Source organism: Scyliorhinus torazame, chromosome 3 (genome assembly GCF_047496885.1).
Source record: "Scyliorhinus torazame isolate Kashiwa2021f chromosome 3, sScyTor2.1, whole genome shotgun sequence".
Lineage (NCBI taxonomy): Eukaryota > Metazoa > Chordata > Chondrichthyes > Carcharhiniformes > Scyliorhinidae > Scyliorhinus > Scyliorhinus torazame.
Genome location: NC_092709.1, coordinates 251,741,104 through 251,765,312, shown reverse-complemented (window position 1 = coordinate 251,765,312; position 24,209 = coordinate 251,741,104). Strand labels below are relative to the sequence as shown.

General features: G+C 47.4%; 1 protein-coding gene across 3 annotated transcripts in view; it reads right to left on the bottom strand.

Annotated features, from left to right (window-relative positions):
* pigo (phosphatidylinositol glycan anchor biosynthesis, class O) overlaps positions 1–9,997 on the bottom strand; it is a 54,744-nt gene extending 44,747 nt beyond the window's left edge. For all 3 annotated transcript variants that reach the window (XM_072497118.1, XM_072497119.1, XM_072497120.1), the window contains exons 1-3: positions 9,177–9,997; positions 2,962–3,105; positions 606–729 (exon numbers count right to left, since the gene is read on the bottom strand). In XM_072497118.1, coding sequence (XP_072353219.1) covers positions 606–729; positions 2,962–3,105; positions 9,177–9,672 — 764 coding nt within the window. In that variant the 5' untranslated portion in view covers positions 9,673–9,997. The remainder of the gene's footprint in view (positions 1–605; positions 730–2,961; positions 3,106–9,176) is intronic.
* Between the last annotated feature and the right edge of the window lie 14,212 nt (positions 9,998–24,209).

The following is a 24,209-nucleotide window of genomic DNA, read 5'->3' as shown; positions in this document are numbered from 1 at the left end:
TGAAACCTTTCATAAGATTGTCTTTGATTCAGTACTATTTAGCATGAGTTGATTTCCTCCATCAAAAGAAATCTTAATTTAAAAGATTTTACCGTGTTTTCCTTTGGTATGTTGTGGGATACCTCCATTAAACTTTGCTCATTACTCATTAGCAGGTGGCTACTTCATATTAAAATCTGCAGGTTTTGCAAGGGTCAATCTCAGTGGTCACCATCTTAGTGCATTTTTAACTATATTAAGATTTATCAAGTAATCCTAATTGACTCTGAATTGCCCTTTGAAATGGCCTTGTAAGCCACTCAGTTAAAGGGCAATTAGGAACAGGCAACAAATATTGGTATGACCAGGATCTGAACTCATTGCTCCAGGTCTCTTGATTACTAGCCAAGTAATATCACAATTATGTCACAATACTCCATATTTTCCCACTCTAGTCCAGGGTACTGAGATCAATAATCGCACCATTATAAATGCCCAGCTGAAATGGGTCAACACTGATCAAGTAGTAGTATGATTTCACTATTACATATGGTTGTCTATTTAATAGAGAAGACATTGCAACAGCCTTCAAACATTCATAACTGCAGATTTAACACCAAATGTACCTCAACATCTTGTTCATCTGATTGAGCTTTTCTGCCATCGCTAGGTGATGAGGTCCATATCTATGTCCACAGTGGTCAACTCCAAGGAAGTGTGCAATGAGTACATCCCATTCATTCCCTGCCACTAAAAATAAAGAACAAACTTACACTTGAGTATAAATCATTACATTAATTGTTAAAACAGAGGCAAGAACAAATTAATCATACTTTGAATGAATAAAGACAAAGCTGAATGAACCAGGAAAATTGAATGAACTGCTGTAGTTACTGCTGAAGCTGAATGAACTATTAGCTTCATGCATACACAATACTTGAAAGAAATAGGTGAACACTTCTGATTCATGATTGAAAAATGCAGTCATTACAATGTCAAAATGATCATAAACGTAAATCAGCACCCGAGGGCAACTAAAACAAACTCCGACTGAATAAGAGAACATTGAATAATCCAAAAGCATCTTCTATTTTTCAGATTAAAAACTACAGGAGTGGTTTTATGAATGTTTGACACACTTGGGTATTTACTCAGTGTACACACAAGGAATTCAAATGTATAGTCTCCATGATCAGATGTGGTAACCTTAGTATTGGACAAGCAATCCACCCGTGGCAATTTCAAATCACACCATTGACAAATTCCCATGATTTGTGAACTGACCTCATATAATACAACCATGAAAACTGCGGGTTTGTTGTAAAAACCCAACTGGTTCATTAACGTCAGAGACGTGCACCTATCTGGTCTGGACTATATGTGACTCTAGAGTCACACAACATGGTTGGCTTTTGGGATCTAGGGGTGGTCAATAAATGTGGCCTTGCCAGTGTTGCCTACAATCGGAGGGCATAAAGAAAATCGTCCCATCGATTAAAATAGGTGAAAACTTTGTGTCTGAATTACAAATGATGACCAAGATTATATTCTCTGGTGTTTAGAAGAATAAGAGGTCAGCACATTGAATGAAACATACAAGATTCTAAAGGGCTTGACCAGTAAACACAGAGGTTGTCTCCTGGCTGAAGAATCTAGAACACGGGGCACAGTCTTAGGATAAAAAGCCAATCATTTAGGAATGAGAGGAGATATTTCTTTTCTTTGTGCAAAGGGCTGTTAATCTTTGGAATTCTCTATCCCAGTGGATGCTCCATTGTTGATTATATTTAAGGCGAGGAGTGTGTTTTGGTCTCTCAGGGAATCAAAGAGTGAGCGGGAAAGTGAAGTCTAAGATCAACCATAATCGTATTATATGGCAACGCAGGCTCGACAGGCTATATAATCTATTCCTATAGCTTGTGCTCTTGTATAAAAATAAAGTCCAGAAATGGCCTGTGTAACACTCTCAACTTAATTTTCTCATTGAATATGAATAAAGATTAAATTCAACATGCTACTTTAATTTAAATAGGTTAAGTCTTCTGGTACAGATGTTGTTGTATAATATGCTACTCAGTGATTGTATAAGAATTTGCCATGAAAACAATTATTAAAAACAATTCATGTTATTAATCCGATTAGGGGCAGCACGGTGGCGCAGTGGTTATCATTGCTGCTTACCGCACTGAGGACCCGGGTTTGATCCCAGCCCTGGGTCACTGTCTGTGTGGAGTTTGCACACTCTTCCCACATCTGCGTGGGTTTCACCCCCACAACCCAAAGATGTGCAGGTTAGGTGGATTGTCCATGCTAAATTGCCCCTTAATTGGGAAAAAAAATAACTGGGTACTGTAAATTAAAAAAAGTAAATAAATTTGATTAAAATATATCGTAACAGCATGGTAAAATTTGATTTCTTTATTCTATTTTGCACAAAAGTGAGATTCAAAATGTTTGGTCCCCAGTGAAAAGCAACAATTACTTTGTTGTTTTGTTTTAAAACGTTTGCAATTAAGGGGCAATTTAGTGTGGCCAAACTACCTACGTTGCACATCTTTTGGATTGGGGGGTGAGATCCACGCAGACATGGGGAGAATGTACAAACTCCACACGGACAGTGACCCAGGGCCGGGATTGGAACCCGGGTCCTCAGCGCCGCAGTCCCAGTGCTAACCACTGCGCCACATGCCGCCCTCGGGCACCATATGTAATGAACCCGTGTCCTCCACGCTGAGGGGCAATCGGCAGGCTTTCCTGTAACTCACAAAAAAATTCAATGATGGTACAGATATGCAACAGCTTTTCTCTTCAGCAAGTTCAATTGCTTCAAATAGTAAGTGAAACATAGAAGTTATGTGCAAGCTCTATTAAAGATCTTGCTCCAAGTCAGCCTACAGCTTCAAATGCTAACAAAATATGGATTTTTAGCTATAAGGATACTTAAGGTCCAGCTACATATTTCAAAAGGTAATTATTAATTACCTGTTGTGTAAATGTGTTGAAGGATGCCATCATCCACTGTGTGAAGATCTTTCACATTAAAAGAAGGAAAAGGGAATGATTTGAAAAACTTATTTGGAAACAGACCTTCCCATGTGTCATCTCCCATGAAAACCACTTTCTTCTCTAAGGGAGCAAAACACACAAGAAAATAGGTTCACTTTGCTTCATATAGTTAAATTTTGAAATACATATTTCCTTAGACATTACTTATACTATTTATCTAGTGTTAAAACATTTTAAATGCCATAACAATCTTCACAGTAACATTATTTTCTGGCTGTCAACAAATGCATTGTTTTTACAGGCACACATCACCCTCAGAATCAATTGTCCAATAAATTGACCTAATTACCTGAGCTACTAAATATCTTTTTCCAGAATTTTCTTCTAAACCTATTACAAATTACAAAAAAAATCAAGCTCACAAAATTTAGGTACAATTTGATTGGAGTCAAGCTCTGCACTGGGATATTACTAGGTTTAATCGGTTCAGAACCTGCAGTTTATTCACGCACAACATTGGTAAACTTCCTACCACACACCACCATTGAGTCAGAGCTTTACAGCACAGAAACAGGCTCTTCAGCCCATCATGTCTGCATCGACCATGAAGCACCTGTCTATTCTCATCCCATTTTCCAGCACTTGGTCTGTAGCCTTGTATGCTATGGTGTTTCAAGGGCTCAGCGAAATGCTTCTTAAATGTTGTGAGGGTTCCTGCTTCCACCAGCCTTCCAGGCCATCAGTGCCAGAGTCCCACCACCCTCTGGGTGAAAAAGGTTTTCCTCAAATCCCCTGCCCATTACCTTAAAGCTATTCCCCCTGGTTATTAATCCCTCTATTAAGGGGAAATGTTTCTTCCCATTTACCCTATCTATATCTTTCATAAGGTCCCACTGAACCTTCTCTGCTTTAAGGAAAACAATCCCAGGCTAACCAGCCTCTCCAGGCAACATCCAGGTGAATCTCCTCTGCACCCTTTCTCGTGTAATCACATCCTTCCTGTGGTGTGGCGATCAGAACTGCACACAGTACTCTAGCTGTGGCCTAGCAAGCGTTTTGTACAACTTCATCATAACCTCCTTGCTCTTACATTCATTCAATTACTTGGCTCTTAAAGGCAATTATCCCACATGCCTTTTTAACCAACTTATCTACCTATCTTGCGGCCTTCAGGGACCTATAAGCATGCGCCCCATAGTCCTCTGTACTTCTTAGTGTCCTACCATTCATTGTGTATTCCCTTGCTTTGTTACTCCTCCCAAAATGCATCACCTCACGCTTTTCAGTCTTAAATTCCATTTGCCACTGTCCTGTCCATCTTACCAGTCAGTTTATAGCACCCTTAATCTAAGGCTTTCCTCCTAGCTATTTACCACACCATCAATTTTTGTGACATCTGTGAACTTATTGATCATCGCCCCCACATTCCAGTAACTTCATTTGAAGCCTACTTGTGACAATAAGCAATTTTCATTTCATTTCATTAGATCATTAACGTACACTAATCATAGAATCCCTGCAGTGCAGGAGGCCGTCATTTGACCCATCAAGTCTGCACCGACCCTCTGAAAGAGCACCCTACCCAGGCACGCACCCTATCCCCGTAACCCCACCTAACATTTTGGACACCAAGGGGCAATTTAGCATAGCCAGTCCACATAACCTGCACATTTTTGGATTGTGGGAAGAAACCAGAGCACCTGGAGGAAACCCACACACAAGGGGAGAACGTGCAAACTCCACGCAGACAGTGACCCAAGGCTGGAATTCAACCTGGTGCTGAGAGGCAGCAGTTCGAACCACTGTGCCATCGTACCACCTGAGATACCACAAACAGCAAGGGACCCAGCACCGATCCCTGCGGTACAGCACTGGACACAGGCTTCCAGTCATAAAAAAAACCTTCGACCAACAACTTCTGCTCCTGCCACAAAGCCAATTTTGGAGCTAATTTGCTAAGTTGCCCTGGATTCCATGGGATCAGTCTCCCATGCAGGACCTGGTCAAAAGCCTTACTTAAGTTCAGGTAGACCACATCAATTGCACTACCCTCATCACCTCCTCAAAAAATTCAATCAAATTTGTTAAACATGATCTCCCGTCTCAAAGCCATGCTGACTATGCTTGATTAATCCTGGCCTCTCCAAGTGAAGATTAATTAATAGAATCAGAAGGTGCCCATTCAGCCCATCGAGTCTGCACCGATCCTCCGAAAGAACACTCTACCCAGGTCCACTCACCCGTCCACCCCACTCTATCCCCACAACCTAACTTGCACATCCCTGGACACTAAGGGGCAATTTTAGCATGGTCAATCCACCTAACCCACACATCTTTGGACCGTGGGAGGAAACCGAAGCACCCGGGAGGACATCCACGCAGACACAGGATGAATGTGCAAACGCCACATAGTCACCCAAGGTTGGAATCGAACCGGGGCTGTGCAAACCACTATGCCACCATATTGTGTTCCTCAGAATTTTCTCCAATAATTTCCCTCCCACTGAAGTTAGACTCACTAATTACCTGTAATTATCTGTTTTGTCCCTACTTTTCACAGTAACTTCATTGAAGCCTACTTGTGACAATAAGCGATTATTATTACTACTCCCCTTTTTGAAAAATGGTACATTCACTGTCCTGCCCTCCGACACCTCACCTGTGGCCACAGAGGATTTGAAAATTCAGGCTAGAGCCCCTGAAAATCTCCTCGCATAAGAACATAAGAACTAGGAGTAGGAGTAGGCCATCTGGCCCCTCGAGCCTGCTCCACCATTCAATGAGATCATGGCTGATCTTTTGTGGACACAGCTCCACTTTCCAGCCCGAACACCATAACCCTTAATCCCTTTATTCTTCAAAAAACTATCTTTATCTTAAAAACATTTAATGAAGGGGCCTCAACTGCTTCACTGGGCAAGGAATTCCATAGATTCACAACCCTTTGGGTGAAGAAGTTCCTCCTAAGCTCAGTCCTAAATCTATTTTCCCTTATTTTGAGGCTGTGACCCCAGTTCTGCTTTCATCCGCCAGTGGAAACAACCTATCCTATCTATTCCCTTCATAATTTTATATGTTTCTATAAGATCCCCCCGCATCCTTCTAAATTCCAATGAGTACAGTCCCAGTCTACTCAACCTCTCCTCGTAATCCAACCCCTTCAGCTCTGGGATTAACCTAGTGAATCTCCTCTGCACACCCTCCAGTGCCAGTACGTCCTTTCTCAGGTAAGGAGACCAAAACTGAACACAATACTCCAGATGTGGCCTCACTAACACCTTTTACAATTACAGCATAACCTTCCTAGTCTTAAACTCCATCCCTCTAGCAATGAAGGACACAACTCCATTTGCCTTCTTAATCACCTGTAAACCAACTTTTTGCAACTCATGCACTAGCACATCCAGGTCTCTCTGCACAGCAGCATGTTTTAATATTTTATCATTTAAATAATAATCCCTTTTGCTGTTATTCCTACCAAAATGGATAACCTCACATTTGTCAACATTGTATTCCATCTGCCAGACCCTAGCCCATTCACTTAGCCTATCCAAATCCCTCTGCAGACTTCCGGTATCCACTGCACTTTTTGCTTTCCCACTCATCTTAGTGTAGTCTGCAAACTTGGACACATTGCACTTGGTCCCCAACTCAAAATCATCTTTGTAAATTGTGAACAATTGTGGGCCCAACACTGATCCCTGAGGGACACCACTAGCTACTGATTGCCAACCAGAGAAACACCCATTAATCCCCACTCTTTGCTTTCTATTAATTAACCAATCCTCTATCCATGCTACTACTTTACCCTTAATGCCATGCATCTTCACCTTATGTAACAACATTTTGTGTGGCACCTTGTCAAAAGTTTTCTGGAAATCCAGATATGCCACATCCATTGGCTCCCTGTTATCTACTGCACTGGTAACGTCCTCAAAGAATTCCACTAAATTAGTTAGGCACGACATGCCCTTTATGAACCTATGCTGCATCTGCCCAATGGGACAATTTCCATCCAGATGCCTCGCTATTTCTTCCTTGATGATAGATTCCAGCATCTTCCCTACTACCGAAGTTAAGCTAACTGACCGAGAATTACCCGCTTTCTGCATACCTCCTTTTTTTAAACAGTGTTGTCACGTTTGCTAATTTCCAATCCGCCAGGACCACCCCAGAGTCTAGTGAATTTTGGTAAATTATCACAAATGCATTTGCAATTAGCCATCGCTTTTAGCACTCTGGGATGCATTCCATCAGGGCCAGGAGACTTGGTTACCTTTAGCTCCATTAGCTTGCCCATCACTACCTCCTCAGTGATAACAATCGTCTCAAGATCCTCGCCTGTCATAGCTTCATTTCTATTAGTCACTGGCATGTTGTTTGTGTCTTCCACTGTGAAGACCGACCCAAAAAACCTGTTCAGTTCCTCAGCCATTTCCTCATCTCCCATTATTATGAAATGAAAATCGCTTTTTGTCACAAGTAGGCTTCAAATGAAGTTACTGTGAAAACCCCCTAGTCGCCACATTCCGGCACCTATTCGGGGTGGCTGATACAGGAATTGAACCGTGCTGCTGGCCTGCTTTCAAAGCCAGCGATTTAGCCCTGTGCTAAACCAGCCCTAAATCGCCCTTCTCATCCTCTAAAGGACCAATATTTACCTTAGCCATGCTTTTTTGTTTTATATATTTGTAGAAACTTTTACAATCTGTTTTTATATTCTGAGCAAGTTTACTCTCATAATCTATCTTACTCTTCTTTATTGCTTTTTTAGTAGCTTTCTGTTGCCCCCTAAAGATTTCCCAGTCCTCTAGTCTCCCACTAATCTTTGCCACTTTGTATGCTTTTTCCTTCAATTTGATACTCTCCCTTATTTCCTTAGATATCCACAGTCGATTTTCCCTCTTTCAACCGACCTTCCTTTTTGTTGGTATAAACCTTTGCTGAGCACTGTGAAAAATCGCTTGGAAGGTTCTTCACTGTTCATCAACTGTTTCACCATAAAGTCTTTGCTCCCAGTCTACCTTAGTTAGCTCTTCTCTTATCCCATTGTAATCTCCTTTGTTTAAGCACAAAACACTAGTGTTTGATTTTACCTTCTCACCCTCCATCTGTATTTTAAATTCCACCATATTGTGATCGCTCCTTCCGAGATGATCCCTAACTATGAGATCATTAATCAATCCGGTCTCATTACACAGGACCAGATCTAGGACTGGTTCCCTCGTATACTGTTCTCGGAAACTATCGCGGATACATTCTATAAACTCCTCAAGGCTGCCTTGACCGACCTGGTTAAACCAATCGACATGTAGATTAAAATCCCCCATGATAACTGCTGTACCATTTCAACATGCATCAGTTATTTCTTTGTTTATTGCCTGCCCCACCATAATGTTACTATTTGGTGGCCTACTCTTATCAGTGATTTCCACTCAAATGTATTCAACCTTATCATCCATAGCACCAACCTCATCCCTTACTATTGCCAGATGTCATCCTTAAATAACAGAGCTACATCACCTCCCTTACCATCCACTCTGTCCTTCTGAATAGTTTGATACCCATGTATATTTCACTCCCAGTCGTGACCATCCTTTAACCATGTTTCAGTAATGGCCACTAAATCATAGTCATTCACAAGGATTTGCGCCATCAACTCATTTACATTATTCCGAATACTACGAGCATTCAGGTAAAGTACACTTATTTTGCCTTTTATACCTCTGTTTTGACTCTTAATACCTTGATCAGTAACCTCTCCTAAATTATTTTTCCTCTTAACGTCTCTCCTAATTTTCCTTGTCGTTGAACCCATATCTTCATGTACCAACCTGCCGCGTCGCTTTCCATTTATGTTTTTACTTCCCGTTTTATTCCTTTTAGTATTACTGGGCCTATTCATTGAGCTACCCTCAGTCACTTTACCTTGCACTGTCGTCCTTTTTTGATATTTGACTATGGCTTCACTTTCCCCCTTACCGCCTTTTGTTTCTGACCCTGTTTTACTACCTTCCGACTTCCTGCATCGGTTCCCATCTCCCTGCCACATTCGTTTAAACACTCCCCAACCGCTCTAGCAAATAGGACATCAGTCTTGCCCAAGTGTAACCCGTCCAGTTTGTACAGGTCCCACCTCCCCCAGAACTGCCAATGGTCTAAAAACACGATCCCCATTTGAACAAACTTACCATTTTGCACAAATTGCTGAATCAAGTTATCTTCCTGAATTGCAGAAGATGCAAAGTTGCTGCCGACATCTATAAAGGTGGGTAGGGTACCGGTAGTCATGCCTTTAATCCGCTGCATGGTGGTTGTCGGAGGGTCAGCTCTGAACTGGAAAAGCCGGGCATGTTGGGGTTTATTCAGAACGGTGTGATAGATCACTTCCAGCTTGTTCTCATACGGTTTGGGATTACTGTTTTCTGGGTTGTATTTCGCAAAGTCGAACCTCAAAGCGTCTATGACCAGCACCACCGCCCGGGAGAACCGCCTGGACATCCAGCACGAGTTGAGGTCTTGGCCGAAGCCCGCCTCCCGGGCGGCGGGGATCGCGGTCTCCCGACACCAGCTGCGGTTGCGGAGTTCCACTCGAACCAGCAGGAAGCCGCTGAGGAAGAGGCCGAGGCCGGCATAGAAGAGCAGGCAGGTCCAGCAGAGGGACAGGACGGTCACTAACCTGGGCATGGCGGCGGCTGTAACTGCGATTCACCATTCAAACTCCAACACTGCAAACTGGCCACCTTTACACCGGCAGTGCGAACGGTGCTGATGAACCGCGGGCTCCGTCCGCGACCATCACCTCCCGAGGGCGGAGAGGCTCTCTGTCGCCACCTCTAATCACACCTGGCTCCTTCCCAGCGGTCAAATAGTACTCATACAAGGCGACTTTAAAACAGTCCGAAGTTCACTGCTGCCGCTGGGCTCCAGATCGCCGTCGGCCCGACAAGGCCAAGGTCACTCACCTGTCACCTATCGCCCCGCAACACAGCGAACCGACTGAGCAACCCGGCAGTTTCCTCCCTACTCAGCCTCCCCCTGCAGCGCCATCTGCAGCATCGGAGACCCGACAGTTTCCTCCCTACTCAGCCTCCCCCTGCAGCGCCATCTGCAGCATGGATGACCCGGCTGCTTCCTGCCGACTCCAGCCTCCTGCAGCATCGGCTGCGGGCAGCTTCCATCCCGCACCCCGCCCAGTCCTCCAGCGCAATCTGCAGCACTGGCCATGGTCTGTCGAGTCTGCTCGAGCATTCAGCATGACTATGGCTGATCATGAACTTCAACTCCACTTTTCCACTCCCTGTCCTGGAGATACCAAAAACCTGTCTATCCCAGCTATAAATGTATTCAACAATGGAACAACCCCAGACCCATGGGTTGGATCTTGCCATTGATCTTACTTGATGGGGTGATTTGTTGTGCTGTGGGAGCTGATTGGAAGAGGACTTTGCATTATTTCTTGTGTCTGAATAAAGCTCGTAGTCTTACAGTTGAAGTAGATGCTTTATTGTGTGAGTTTGTTCTCTCTCCAGCGCTTATACTATATATTACATCTGAGCTGTCCTGCTCACCAGCTGCTGTTCCTGTGAAGAGTGCCCCTTGACTTCCTGTTTGTCTCTTGTATACATCTCTGGTGCTCCCTCTAGTGGTTACTTACTTGTGGTGTATTTACATTAACCCCTTGTGTATATACAGTGAGCACAGTACGAAGTCTTACAACACCAGGTTAAAGTCCAACAGGTTTGTTTCGATGTCACTAGCTTTTGGAGCGCTGCTCCTTCCTCAGGTGAATGAAGAGGTCTGTTCCAGAAACACATATATAGACAAATTCAAAGATGCCAAACAATGCTAGGAATGCGAGCATTAGCAGGTGATTAAATCTTTACAAATCCAGAGATGGGGTAACCCCAATTTAAAGAGGTGTGAATTGTATCAAGCCAGGACAGTTGGTAGGATTTTGCAGGCCAGATGGTGGGGGATGAATGTAATGTGACATGAATCCCAGGTCCCGGTTGAGGCCGCACTCATGTGTGCGGAACTTGGCTATAAGTTTCTGCTCGGCGATTCTGCGTTGTCGCGGGTCCTGAAGGCCGCCTTGGAGAACGCTTACCCGGAGATCAGAGGCTGAATGCCCTTGACTGCTGAAGTGTTCCCCGACTGGAAGGGAACATTCCTGCCTGGTGATTGTTGCGCGATGTCCGTTCATTCGTTGTCGCAGCGTCTGCATGGTCTCGCCAATGTACCACGCTTCGGGATATCCTTTCCTGCAGCGTATAAGTTGAGCACAGTACGAAGTCTTACAACACCAGGTTAAAGTCCAACAGGTTTGTTTCAATGTCACTAGCTTTCGGAGCGCTGCTCCTTCCTCAGGTGAATGAAGAGGTCTGTTCCAGAAACACATATATAGACAAATTCAAGGATGCCAAACAATGCTAGGAATGTGAGCATTAGCAGGTGATTAAATCTTTACAGATCCAGAGATGGGGTAACCCCAGGTTAAAGAGGTGTGAATTGTCTCAAGACAGGACAGTTGATAGGATTTCGCAGGCCAGATGGTGGGGGATGAATGTAATGTGACATGAATCCCAGGTCCCGGTTGAGGCCGCACTCATGTGCGACGAAGGGTATCCCGTATGAACGGGATATGGCACTCGACTCATCGATCGACAGTTCCAACGCGCCACAGCGAAAAACCGCACCGACCTCCTCAGAAGACAAACATGGGACACAACCGACAGAATACCCTTCATCGTCCAGTACTTCCCCGGAGCGGAGAAACTACGTCATCTTCTTCACAGCCTTCAACACGTCATTGATGACGATGAACATCTTGCCAAGGTCATCCCCACACCCCCACTACTTGCCTTCAAACAACTGCGCAACCTCAAACGAACCATTGTTTGCAGCAAACTACCCAGTCTTCAGAACAGTGACCACGCCACCACACAACCCTGTCATGGCAATCTCTGCAAGACGTGCCAGATCATCGACATGGATACCACTATTACACGTGAGAATACCACCCATCAGGTACGCGGTACATACTCGTGCGACTCGGCCAACGTTGTCTACCTTATACGCTGCAGGAAAGGATGTCCCGAAGCGTGGTACATTGGCGAGACCTTGCAGACGCTGTGACAACGAATGAACGGACATCGCGCAACAATCACCAGGCAGGAATGTTCCCTTCCAGTCGGGGAACACTTCAGCAGTCAAGGGCATTCAGCCTCTGATCTCCGGGTAAGCGTTCTCCAAGGCGGCCTTCAGGACCCGCGACAACGCAGAATCGCCGAGCAGAAACTTATAGCCAAGTTCCGCACACATGAGTGCGGCCTCAACCGGGACCTGGGATTCATGTCACATTACATTCATCCCCCACCATCTGGCCTGCGAAATCCTACCAACTGTCCTGGCTTGATACAATTCACACCTCTTTAACCTGGGTTTACCCCATCTCTGGATTTGTAAAGATTTAATCACCTGCTAATGCTCGCATTCCTAGCATTGTTTGGCATCTTTGAATTTGTCTATATATGTGTTTCTGGAACAGACCTCTTCATTCACCTGAGGAAGGAGCAGCGCTCCAAAAGCTAGTGACATCGAAACAAACCTGTTGGACTTTAACCTGGTGTTGTAAGACTTCGTACTGTGCTCACCCCAGTCCAACGCCGGCATCTCCACATCATATATACAGTGATGCATATCACTACAGACTTCTGTTATGGGCCAGGGTTTAGAGAACCCCAAAGTGTATCATGGCATTCACCTGACCCAGAACATTTAATAGATTGTGGTATGGGGAGCACACGGCCCACTCTACAGGTGTGGTACAGCAGAAATGGAAAAGTACTTTTTAAAACAAAACAATGTTTATTCTATGAACTCAAGTTAACCTTTTTAAAACAGACAGCATCTTACCAACCATCAATTCAAATACAACCCCCAAAGAATACAACATTAACTAATCCTTAATAATTTCCCAAACAACATTCAGAAGACAAAAGAAATACCTTTTAACAGAAGCACATTAGGTTTACATTCACTACTGAGAACATTTATAATTCTAAATTCACCAAATAATCAAGAGATAGTCTTTTCATGGCAGAGAGATCAACAGTACACCTGCTTTATCTGGCTTCAGCTCCAACACTGAAAACAAAACTAAAACACACCCTGCCGCAAACAGCCTAAAACAAAAGTAAAAAGCTGACAGACAGCCCAGCTCCACCCACACTCTGACATCACTGATGAACACCCATTTCTTAAAGGTACATTTCTTAAACACCCATTTCTTAAAGATACATTTCTTAAACACCCATTGCTTAAAGGTACATTTCTTAAACACCCATTTCTTAAAGATACATTTCTTAAGCACCCATTTCTTAAAGGTATTCTCACATGACACATCTTAGCCTTGTAATTGCCTGGGTAAAAAAAGCAAAATACTGCAGTTGGTGGAAATCTGAAATAAGAACAGAAAATGCTGGAAATGCTCAAGTCCGGCAACATTTTTAGTTGAATATGACACACGCAGCATTGTTGTGCCAAGATGGCCAACAATATGGATCCATCTGATGGGGCGAGAGGAAATAGCCATGGAAACTCAAAATTTAAGGAGAATTATAGTGCTGAAAATGGTTACAGTTCAGAATGAGTCATATTCAACTTGAAAGCTGCCAGACCTGCTGAGTATGGCGCCTTTTGTTTTTGTTTTAGTTTTCTGGATGATGCTTCGTGAAAAGCCCATTTTCTTATATGCTCTGGAGAAGGTGTTGATTTTGCCTTGGTTCTGAGTGAACTCACAAACAAGTGTCATCATCATACTGAAGCTCAATGATTAAAGTTGGGGTCATCTTGGTTTTGGATTGAAGGTAGAGTAGGTTAAGCAGGTTCCACTTTACCAAAGGAAACATCCACAACGACTTGCATTTATAAAAGTGCTGGAAAATAATTGTCCCATGGATCGGTCCAGAGTCCCAAAGAAAGGCATGGAACACATAACACCTATACAGCCTTGGGTTACAGCACTTCAAGTGCATATCCAAGGATTCATAAGTTCATAAGATATAGCAGCAGAATTGGGCAGCACGGTGGCACAGCGGTTAGCACTGTTGCCTCACAGCACTGAGGTTCCAAGTTCGATCCTGGCCCAGGTCACTGTCTGTGTGGAGTTTGCACATTCTCCCCATGTTTGCATGGGCCTCACCCCCACAACCCAGGTACCCGGATTGGCCATGCTAAATTGCCCCTTAATTGGAAAAAAAAGAATTGGGTACTCTAAATTTATTTTTTAAAAAGATATAGGAGCAGAATTAGGCCATATGGCCCATTAAGTCTGCTCCACTATTCGATTTTGGCTGATCTCATCCTGGTCTTAACTCCACCGTCCTGTCCATTCTCCATAACCGTTCAACCCTTCAACATTGCCAATAAATATCTGTCTATGAAAGAGATGCATTTGAAGCTGGGAGACCAAGTTAGATTGAAGAAGGGATGGGTCAGGCAGGTGTTTCATTCGGGACTGGACTTTAAAACATGGGGGATGGCAATTCTGGTTCACAAAAAGGTGGCATTCGAGGTGGGAAAGATAGAGGCAGACCCGGGGGTATATTTATTGTGGTTAGTGGGAAGCTGGAGGGAATTGCTGTGGTGTTGGTGAATATATACGCCCCAAACTGGGATGATGTCGCATTTGTCAGGAGGATGCTGGGGTAGATTCGGGACCTGAACTCACACCAGCTGATTATGGGGGGAGATTTTAACACAATTCTAGATCAGAGACTAGACTGGTCGAGTTCCAGGTCGGGAAAGGTGTCAGCAAAGAGCTGTGGGGGTTCATGGAGCACATGGGAGGGGTGGATTTGTGGAGATTTGGGAGGCCAAGGAGCAAGGAGTATTCATTTTACTCCCATGTGCATAAGGTGTATTCTAGGATAGACTTTTTCGTACTGGACAAAACGCTGTTAGATGGGGTGGTGGGCACTGAATATTCACCATTCGTGGTGTCGGATCACGCCCCACACTGGATAGACCTATGAGTGAGCACAGGAAAGACCCAGCGTCGCAATGGAGGTTAGAGGTAGGGCTGCTAGCGAAGGATGAGGCCTGTGAGCGGGTGAGGGAGGCCATCCAAGGGTATATAAAGAGCAACGACATGGGTGAGACCGCGACAGGGGTGGTTTGGGAAGCACTGAAGGTAGTTATGAGATAGGAATTCATCTCGATTAGGGCCTACAGGGAGAAGATTGAACGGGCGGAGATGGACAGGCTGGTAGGGGAAATTTTACAGGTGGACAGGAGATATGTGGAGTCTTTGGATGAGAAGCTCCTGAAGGAGCGTCAGAGACTTCAAATGTAATTTGGGCTCCTGTCCACAGGTAAGGCAGAGGGGCAGCTGAGGAGGGTAAAAGGGGCGGTGTACGAATATGGGGAGAAAGCTAGTAGGATGTTAGCACATCAGCTGAGGAAACAGGAGGTGGCGAGGGAAATTGGGAAGGTAAAGGATATGAGGGGGAAGGTGGTGGTGGACCCGGGGGCAGTAAATGATGTGTTTCGTGAATTCTATAGTTGACTTTATAAATCGGAATCCCCAGCTGGGGAGGAGAGTATGAGGCGATTTCTGGGGGGCTAAAGTTCCCTAAGGTAGATGAGGAGCTGGTGGAAGGCCTGGGGGCCCAATTGGGCTTGGGGAGGTGATAGACAGATTGGGGCGATGCAATTGGGTAAGGCCCAGGGACCTGAGGGATACCCGGTGGAGTTCGACAAAAGGTTTTCTGGGTTACTGGGGCCGCTCCTGGTTAAGGCTTTTAATGAGTCAAAGGAGTTGGGAGGCTGGCTTTTTGGACCTGGTTTCCCAACGTTTCGGAACTTTTGAGCGCTAGAAAAGACGGCCACAAAGTTGCTGATTGAAGTGTGCGGAGCTGTATGGAAACAAAGAAGAGCAGAAAGCAGCGAAAGCAGGAAAAGAAGGGGCAGAGACAAAGTGGTGTGGGAGCTGACCCGGGACCAAAGATGGCTGACCGGGTGCTGGACAATATGCTGCAGGTCATAAAAGGAAGTTTTGAAGAAATGAAGCGGGATAACTTAGAACCGCTGCAGAAAGTGGTGGAGCAAGTGAACCAAAGGCTAGAGGCCCAGGACAAAAAGGTCAAGGAGCTGGAGCAAGTGGTGGAGGAACAGACGGACACACAAACGATCGCTGCACTAGAGATAGATGGGTTGAAGGAGCGACAGAGAAGGTGCTTGACAGAATTGAAGACCTGGAAAACAGAGCCCGCAGAAAAATTTGAGAATTATTGGACTCCCAGAGGGGGCCGAAGGAGTGGACGTCACGACGTTTATGGCAGACCTGTTGCAGCAGCTGATGGGGGCTACCTCCTTTCCGCGGCCGCTGGAGCTGGACGGGGCACACAGGGTGCAGGGGAGGCAGCCGTGACCGGGGGCTCCCCCCCAACCAGTGGTGGTCAGGTTCCACAGGTTCACAGACAAGGAGCGGGTCCTTCAGTGGGCAAAGAGTACGAAGAGCTGTACATGGAACAACAATGCCCTGCGCATTTACCAAGACCTGAGTCAGGTGGTGGCCAGGCGGCGAGCAGCCTTTAAAAGAATTAAAGAGATTTTGTTCAAAAAGCACGTGAAGTTCGGTCTGCTTTTCCCGGCGTGGCTTTGGGTCATGCACCAGAGCCAGCATTACTACTTTATGGACCCCGATGAGGCGATGGAGTTCGCAAAGGATCAGGGACTGGTGCCGAACTGAAGGCCCACGGACCAAAGTCAGAGTCTGAGTATTATTGTTTGTGGGACTTCGAGTTTTCTTGGACCGACTTTATATTTTTTGTTGCTTCACAGGTACTTTGTAGTTGCTTTTTTTCTGTTTTTGCTGCCTATGGTACAATGGGTGAGGGTGGGGGGGGGACACGGGTGACCCCTCTCTTTTTTGTGTTGTCTTTTTGCTTTTTCTGTGTTTTTCTCATTTTGGAGCTTCCAACGTAACAGAAATTTGGCCGGGAAGCAATGGGGGTTAAAGGTATTGGATGTGGGGGGGGTGACGCAGGTACTGTGTTGCTGTGTGTTTTTATTATTAATGCGCAGAAAGGGGTGATCGGTATCACTCAAATGTTTACACAAACTGGAACAGCATTACAGCTGGAGCGGTCTCGGGTCTTTGTTTGATTGCCCTTGTTTTTTGTTTGAGCTCCCTTACTGCAGGGAGACTGCTCGAGCAGGACACATCAGGGTGATGGGTGTGGATGGGTGAGGGGATGAGCTCGGGGGAACAATGGGAGCGAGACAAGTGGATGCCGGAGGGATGTGTCACCGGGCTAGCGGGAAGCTAGTCAAGGGAGTCAGGTGGGGGGGATGCATACAGCCAGTACATGGCAGGGGTCAGGCTACAGAGGGGTGTTGTTGCTAGGGGGGGAGGGAGGAAGTTATTTTGCTGACATGGGAGGGATCTAAAGTAGGTAACAGAGTGGAGGTCGGGGGTGGGAGCTGCCAGGAGGCGAACTGGGAGGGGTGCGGCACATGGGCTGGGGGTGGGCCCAAGAAGGGGGATGGTTGATCGGCAATCGAGGGGGGGACAGGTGCCCTCCAACCAGGCTGATCACCTGGACTAAACGGGCCAGTCAAGAGGGCGCTTGTGTTCGCGCACAGACGTAATCATGCTGCAGGAGACACATCTGAAAGTGACTGACCAGACCATACTAAGGAAGGGCTGGATTAGCCAGGTCTTCCACTCGGGCTTGGACTCTATGTCCAGGGGGGTGGCAATCATGATCAATAAACGGGTTCAATTTGAGGCGGAGGGCACAATTGCAGACAGAGGTGGTAGATTTATTATGGTCTGGGGTACGCTTGAGGGGTGAGGGTAGTCCTGGTGAATGTATATGCTCCAAATTGGGATGACGCTGACTTCATTAAAAGGGTGCTGAGGAAAATCCCAGACTTAGATTCACACAAGCTGATCATGGGTGGGGACTTCAACACGGTCCTCGACCCCGGACTAGACAGGTCATGCTCCAGAACGGGTCCCAGCGATGGCAAGGGAACTGAGGGGGTTTATGTAACAGATGGGGGAGGTAGACCCATGGAGAGCCAGATGGCCGACGGGAAGTGAATATTTGTTCTACTCGCATGTTCACAAAGTATACTCTAGAATCGATTTTTTCATCATGAGCAGGGACTGTGTAGGCGGGGTAAAAAATACGGAGTACTCGGCGATCACCATCTCGGATCATACCCCACACTGGGTTGATCTGCAGGTCTGCAAAGGGAGCTACCAGCACCCGCAATGGAGGTTGGACGTAGGATTGCTAGCGGACGAGGGGGGTTGCGAGAGACTGCGGAAGTGCATGCAGGACTACCTGGTTAATGACACAGAGGAAGTCTCAGCAGCGACCCTGTGGGAGGCGCTGGAGGCGGTGGTCAGGGGGAAGCTGATTTCAATTTGGGCCCACAGAGATAGAACGGACAGAGTGGAGATGGACAGACTGGTCAAGGAGATCCACCGAACAGATAGGGAATACGCAGAGGCCCCGATGGAGGACCTACTTAGAGATAGACGGAGACTGCAGGCCGAGCTGGGAGTGTTGTCCACGAGCAAGGCAGTGGAACAACTCAGGAAGGCAAAGGGTGTGGTCTATGAGCATGGGGAGAAGGCTAGTAGAATGCTTGCGTAACAACTCAGGAGGAAGGAGGCGGCCAGAGAAATAGGCAAGGTAGTGGACGGTATGGGGAACAGAGTGGATGACCCGTCAGGACTGAACAGGGTGTTTCGGGAATTTTACAGCAAGCTCTATACCTCGGAACCCCCTGGGGAGCCGGGGGGGATGAAGCGTTTCTTAGACGGACTGACCCCAAAAGTGGGTAGGGGGCTGGTAGGTGGACTGGGGCCCTGATCAGAGCTGAGGAAGTACTGGGGGGCTTGAAGGCCAGGCAGTCGGGTAAATCCCCGGGGCCAGATGGATACCCAGTGGAGTTCTACAAAAAGTTCTTGGAGATAGTGAGGCCGGTGCTGACTCGGGTATTTAACGAGGCGAGGGACAGAGGGACGCTACCCCCGACGATGTCACAGGCTACCATTTCGCTGATATTAAAACGGGATAAAGACCCGGAAGTGTGTGGGTCATACAGACCTACCTCCCTGATCAACATCGATGCCAAGCTCCTGGCTAAGGTCTTGGCGCTTAGAATTGAGGACCGTGTCCCAGAGGTGATCGGGGAAGACCAAACAGGGTTTGTGAAAGCCAGACAGCTGGTAGCCAACTTGAGAAGACTACTCAATGTGATCATGATGCCCCGGAGGGCAGAGAGGTAGAGGCAGTGGTGGCAATGGATGCCGAGAAGGCCTTTGACCGGGTGGAGTGGGACTATTTGTGTGAGGTACTCGGGCGGTTTGGGTTCGGGGAGGGCTTTTTTGACTGGGTTAGACTATTGTACCAGGCCCCAAAAGCTAGCGTGAGGACGAATAGGACAACATCAGAGTACTTTAGACTACACCGGGGGACCAGACAGGGATGCCCACTCTCCCCGTTGCTGTTTGCATTGGCCATAGAGCCGCTGGCAATTGCCCTGAGAGCTGCGAGGGGGTGGAAGGGAATGATTAGGGAGGGGTGGAACACAGGGTATCGCTGTACGCGGACGACCTGCTCCTGTACGTATCGGACCCGCTGGCTGGGATGGACAGTATATTAGGAATATTGAGAGAATTTGGCAGGTTTTCAGGTTACAAACTGAACACGGCTAAGAATGAGATGTTTATAGTGCAGGCGAGAGTCCAGGAGAACAGATTGAAGGGGCTGTCATTTAGGATGGTCGGAGAAAGTTTCCGATACTTAGGGATTCAGGTGGCACGAGACTGGGGCAGGCTGCATAAGCTAAATTTGACTAGAGTGGTGGAACAAATGAAGAGCGAGTTCAGGAGATGGGATGCACTCCCGCTATCACTTGCACGGAGAGTGCTGACGGTAAAGATGACAATCCTCACAAGATTCTTGTTTATTTTTCATCCCGCGGTCCTTCTTCAAAAGGATCAACAAGATTATTATGGGCTTTGGCTGGGCGGGGAAGTCTCCGGGGGTGAAGAAAGCGATGCTTGAGAGGAACCGTAGCGAGAGGGTGCTGGCGCTGCCGAACCCCAGCAACTACTACTGGGTGGCCAACATAGCCATGGTAAGGAGTTGGATGGTGGGTACGGGGTCTATTTGGGGGCGAGTGGAGGTGGCTTCGTGCAGGGGCACCAGTTTGGCAGCTCTGGTCACAGCCCCCCTACCGCTCCCTCCGGCCAGGTACTCCGCCAGCCCAATAGTGGTGGCAGCCCTGCGGATCAGGGGCCAGTGGAGGAAGCAGGTAGGGGAGGTGGGAGCATCGGTTTGGTCTCCAATATGCGACAACCATAGCTTGGTTGATAGCTTGATCTTGGTTTCGGACAATGCTCGGCACAACATCGAGAGCCGAAGGGCCTGTTCTGTGCTGTACTGTTCTATGTTCTATGTTAACCACCAATTCGCCCCTGGGAGTATGGACGGTGGATTCCGAGCGTGGCGGCGGGCGGGGGTGGGATGGATGGGCGATATGTTCTTGTGGGGGGGAGCTTCTCGAGCATGAGGGCCTTGGAGGAGAAAGTCAGACTAGTAAGAGGGAATGACTTTCGGTACTTGCAAGTGCGTGACTTCATACGTAGACAGGTCCCATCCTTCCCACGCCTCCTGCCAAATGGGATCCAGGACAGAGTAGTGTCTAGGGGAGAGGTAGGAGAAGGGAAAGTCTTGGATATTTACCGTGAACTTATGAAAGGGGAGGAGTCCCAGACAGAGAAACTGAAGCTCAAGTGTGAGGAGGAACTCGGCGAGGAGATGGAGGAGGGGGTATGGGCTCAAGCCCTGAGTAGGGTAAATTCAACTGCAACATGTGCCAGGCCCAGCCTGATTCAGTTCAAGGTCGTCCACCGGGCCCACATGACGGTGGCCCGGATGAGTAAATATTTTGGGGTGGAGGACAAATGCGCTAGGTGTGCGGGAGGGCCAGCGAATCACGTCCACATGTTCTGGGCATGCCCAAAACTTAGGAGATACTGGGAAGAATTTGCGGACGTCATGTCCCAGGTACTGAAAACTAGGGGAGTGATGAGTCCAGTGGTGGCAGTTTTTTGGGTCTCGGAAGAACTGGGGGTCCAAGAGGAGAGGGAGGCCGATGTCTTGGCCTTTGCTTCCCTGGTAGCCCAGCGATGTATACTGCTGGCATGGAGGGACTCAAAGCCCCCAAAGACCGAAGCATGGCTCTCGGACATGTTGAGCTTTTTAGGGCTGGAAAAAATTAAGTGCGCCTTAAGAGCATCTGTATTAGGGTTTGCCTGAAGGTAGCAACCATTCATCGACTTCTTCGTGGGGAATTAAATGTCAGTGGGGGGTGGGGGGGGGCGGGGGGGGGGGGGGATACATTAGAGTAGAATAGGAGGGATAACTAGGCGGGTACTGGTTATGAGAGGAGTGGTCTTTTGCACTATGTTTCTGCTTTGTGTTGATATTTGCACATTACTGTACACCGTACAGTTACAGTTACAGAGGGACATAGATAAGCTGCAGCGCTGGGCTGAGAGGTGGCAAATGGAGTTTAATGCAAAAAAGTGTGAGGCGATTCATTTTGGAAGGAATAACAGGAAGACAGAGTACTGGGCTAATGGTAAGATTCTTGGCAGTGTGGATGAGCAGAAAGATCTCGGTGTCCATGTACATAGATCCCTGAAAGTTGCCACTCAGGTTGAGAGGGTTGTTAAAAAGGCGTACGGTGTGTTAGCTTTTGAGTTTCGGAGGGATTGAGTTTCGGAGCCATGAGGTCACGTTGCAGCTGTACAAAACTCTGGTGCGGCCGCATTTGGAGTATTGCGTGCAATTCTGGTCACTGCATTATAGGAAGGATGTGGACGCATTGGAAAGGGTGCAGAGGAGATTTACCAGAATGTTGCCTGGTATGGAGGGAAGATCTTATGAGGAAAGGCTAAGGGACTTGAGGCTGTTTTCGTTAGAGAGAAGAAGGTTAAGAGGTGACTTAATTGAGGCAGACAAGATGATCAGAGGATTGGATAGGGTGGACAGTGAGAGCCTTTTTCCTCGGATGGTGATGTCTAGCACGAGGAGACATAGCTTTAAATTGAGGGGAGATAGATATAAGACAGACGTCAGAGGTAGGTTCTGTCATGATATTCAAACACACACATCATGATGGACACACTAACAGGCAAATCAGAGTACACAACACCACAACCAATCACAGACAAGAACACCAACCACATAAAAAGCACGAGCACGACACCTGGTGGTCAGTAGGTCTGGGGAGAAGGGAACAAGAAAGAGCTGTTAAAACATCACAAGCAGGGAACCCCCACGTGCAGAGTGCAAAGACCAAACTGTAAATAGTAAGTTTAAATAAAATAGCGTTGTACCATATGCAACCGTGTTGGCTCATCTGTGTGTCAGAACACCCAACACCACATGGTACAGGAGTGGATCGATACCTGCCTACTAACCTGCCATTCTGGACATGGACCACACCGACAAACTGCAGCCAATGCAAGTCGCGGGGAACCTAGGTACCAACTGGAAGCTCTACAGGCAGCGATTTGACCTGTACATCCGTGCCACCGAAAAACAGAATGCCTCGGATGACACAAAGATTGCAATGCTCCTCTTCTACGCAGGTCAGTACGCCACCAACGTCTTCAACTCACTGGTGTTCGAAGAAGGCGAAAACCAAGCCAAATATGACACGGTCATCCTCAAACTGGACCAGCACTTTCAAGTTGAAGTAAATGAAAGTTTTGAAAGATACCTCTTTCAGCAACGCCTGCAAGGTAAGGAAGAGCTTTTTCAACCCTTCTTGACGCACCTCCGGATTCTAGCGCAGTCCTGCGGTTACGGCACCACCACAGAGTCCATGATCAGGGACCAGATTGTTTTTGGCGTTGCCTCTAGTGGCCTACGCCAGCAGCTTCTTAAAATGAAAAGCCTCACCTTAGCGTCTGCTGTGGAAGCCTGTGTCCTCCACGAAAATGCTACCTGCCGTTTTGCCCGATTTCAGGCGTCCAAGTTGGCACGGAGGGGGTCCCCAGCCGTCGAATCGGCAAGCCAGGCCGCCCACGACGTCGAACGCATCCAGGCCGTCGATTACTTCCCGACCCACGGCCCGGACGACAGCGGCCGCTTCCCGCGCTTTTCGCGGTCTCCCGCGCAGGTGCGCGCCAAAAATAACGGCCACAACGAGGGACGCACTGCGCAGGCGCGCCCACCGCAAGATCGCACTGCGCATGCGCAGTGGCGCAACGAACGCCGTGACGTCATGACGTGCGGCAATTGTGGAGCTCTACATTTAAAAGGGCAATGTCCTGCAAAAAACCGACAGTGCCTCAGATGTGGCAAGATGGGCCACTACGCAGCCCACTGTCGTTCGGCTCAACCCATGGATCCGGCGCATCCTCGACAATCTCGCAGACAAGTCAGGACCGTCCAGCCCACGCATCAAGACTTCCAGTTAAGTGATGCAGATGACCAGGATGCCTTCCGCGTTTCCGTCATTGATGTCAACAAGGTCAATGCCATCAATCCAGCCGATGAGTGGTGTGCCACCCTGACGGTCAACCGATCGCGCGTCGCCTTCCGTCTGGACACCGGCGCATCCGCCAACCTGATTGCTTACTCTGCAGTCCAGGCCATGAAGGTCAAACCACCCATCACACCATCCCGGCTCAAGATGGTTGACTATAACGGGAACGTCATCCCGTCCATAGGATCTTGCCAGCTACAGGTGACTCACAAGATGTACACGGCCACACTCCCCTTCGAAGTTGTCGGCTCATCAAAGGACTCATTACTGGGCGCACAGGCGTGTAAGGTCCTTCACCTGGTACAGCGCATTATGTCTCTCTCTCCAGATGAGATATCCGACTTCCCGGATGCTGAGTTCCACGCAAATCTCCATTCCCTCCTTGCTCACAACCAGGAGGTTTTTGAAGGCATGGGGACATTGCCATACACGTACAAGATTCGACTCAGACCGGACGCCATCCCTGTCGTTCACGCACCTCGCAGGGTTCCTGCGCCACTCAAAGACCGCCTCAAGGCACAACTGCAGATTCTTCAGGACCAAGGGGTCCTATCCAAGGTCACGGAGCCCACGCCATGGGTCAGCTCCATGGTCTGTGTAAAGAAGCCCTCTGGCGAGCTCCGTATATG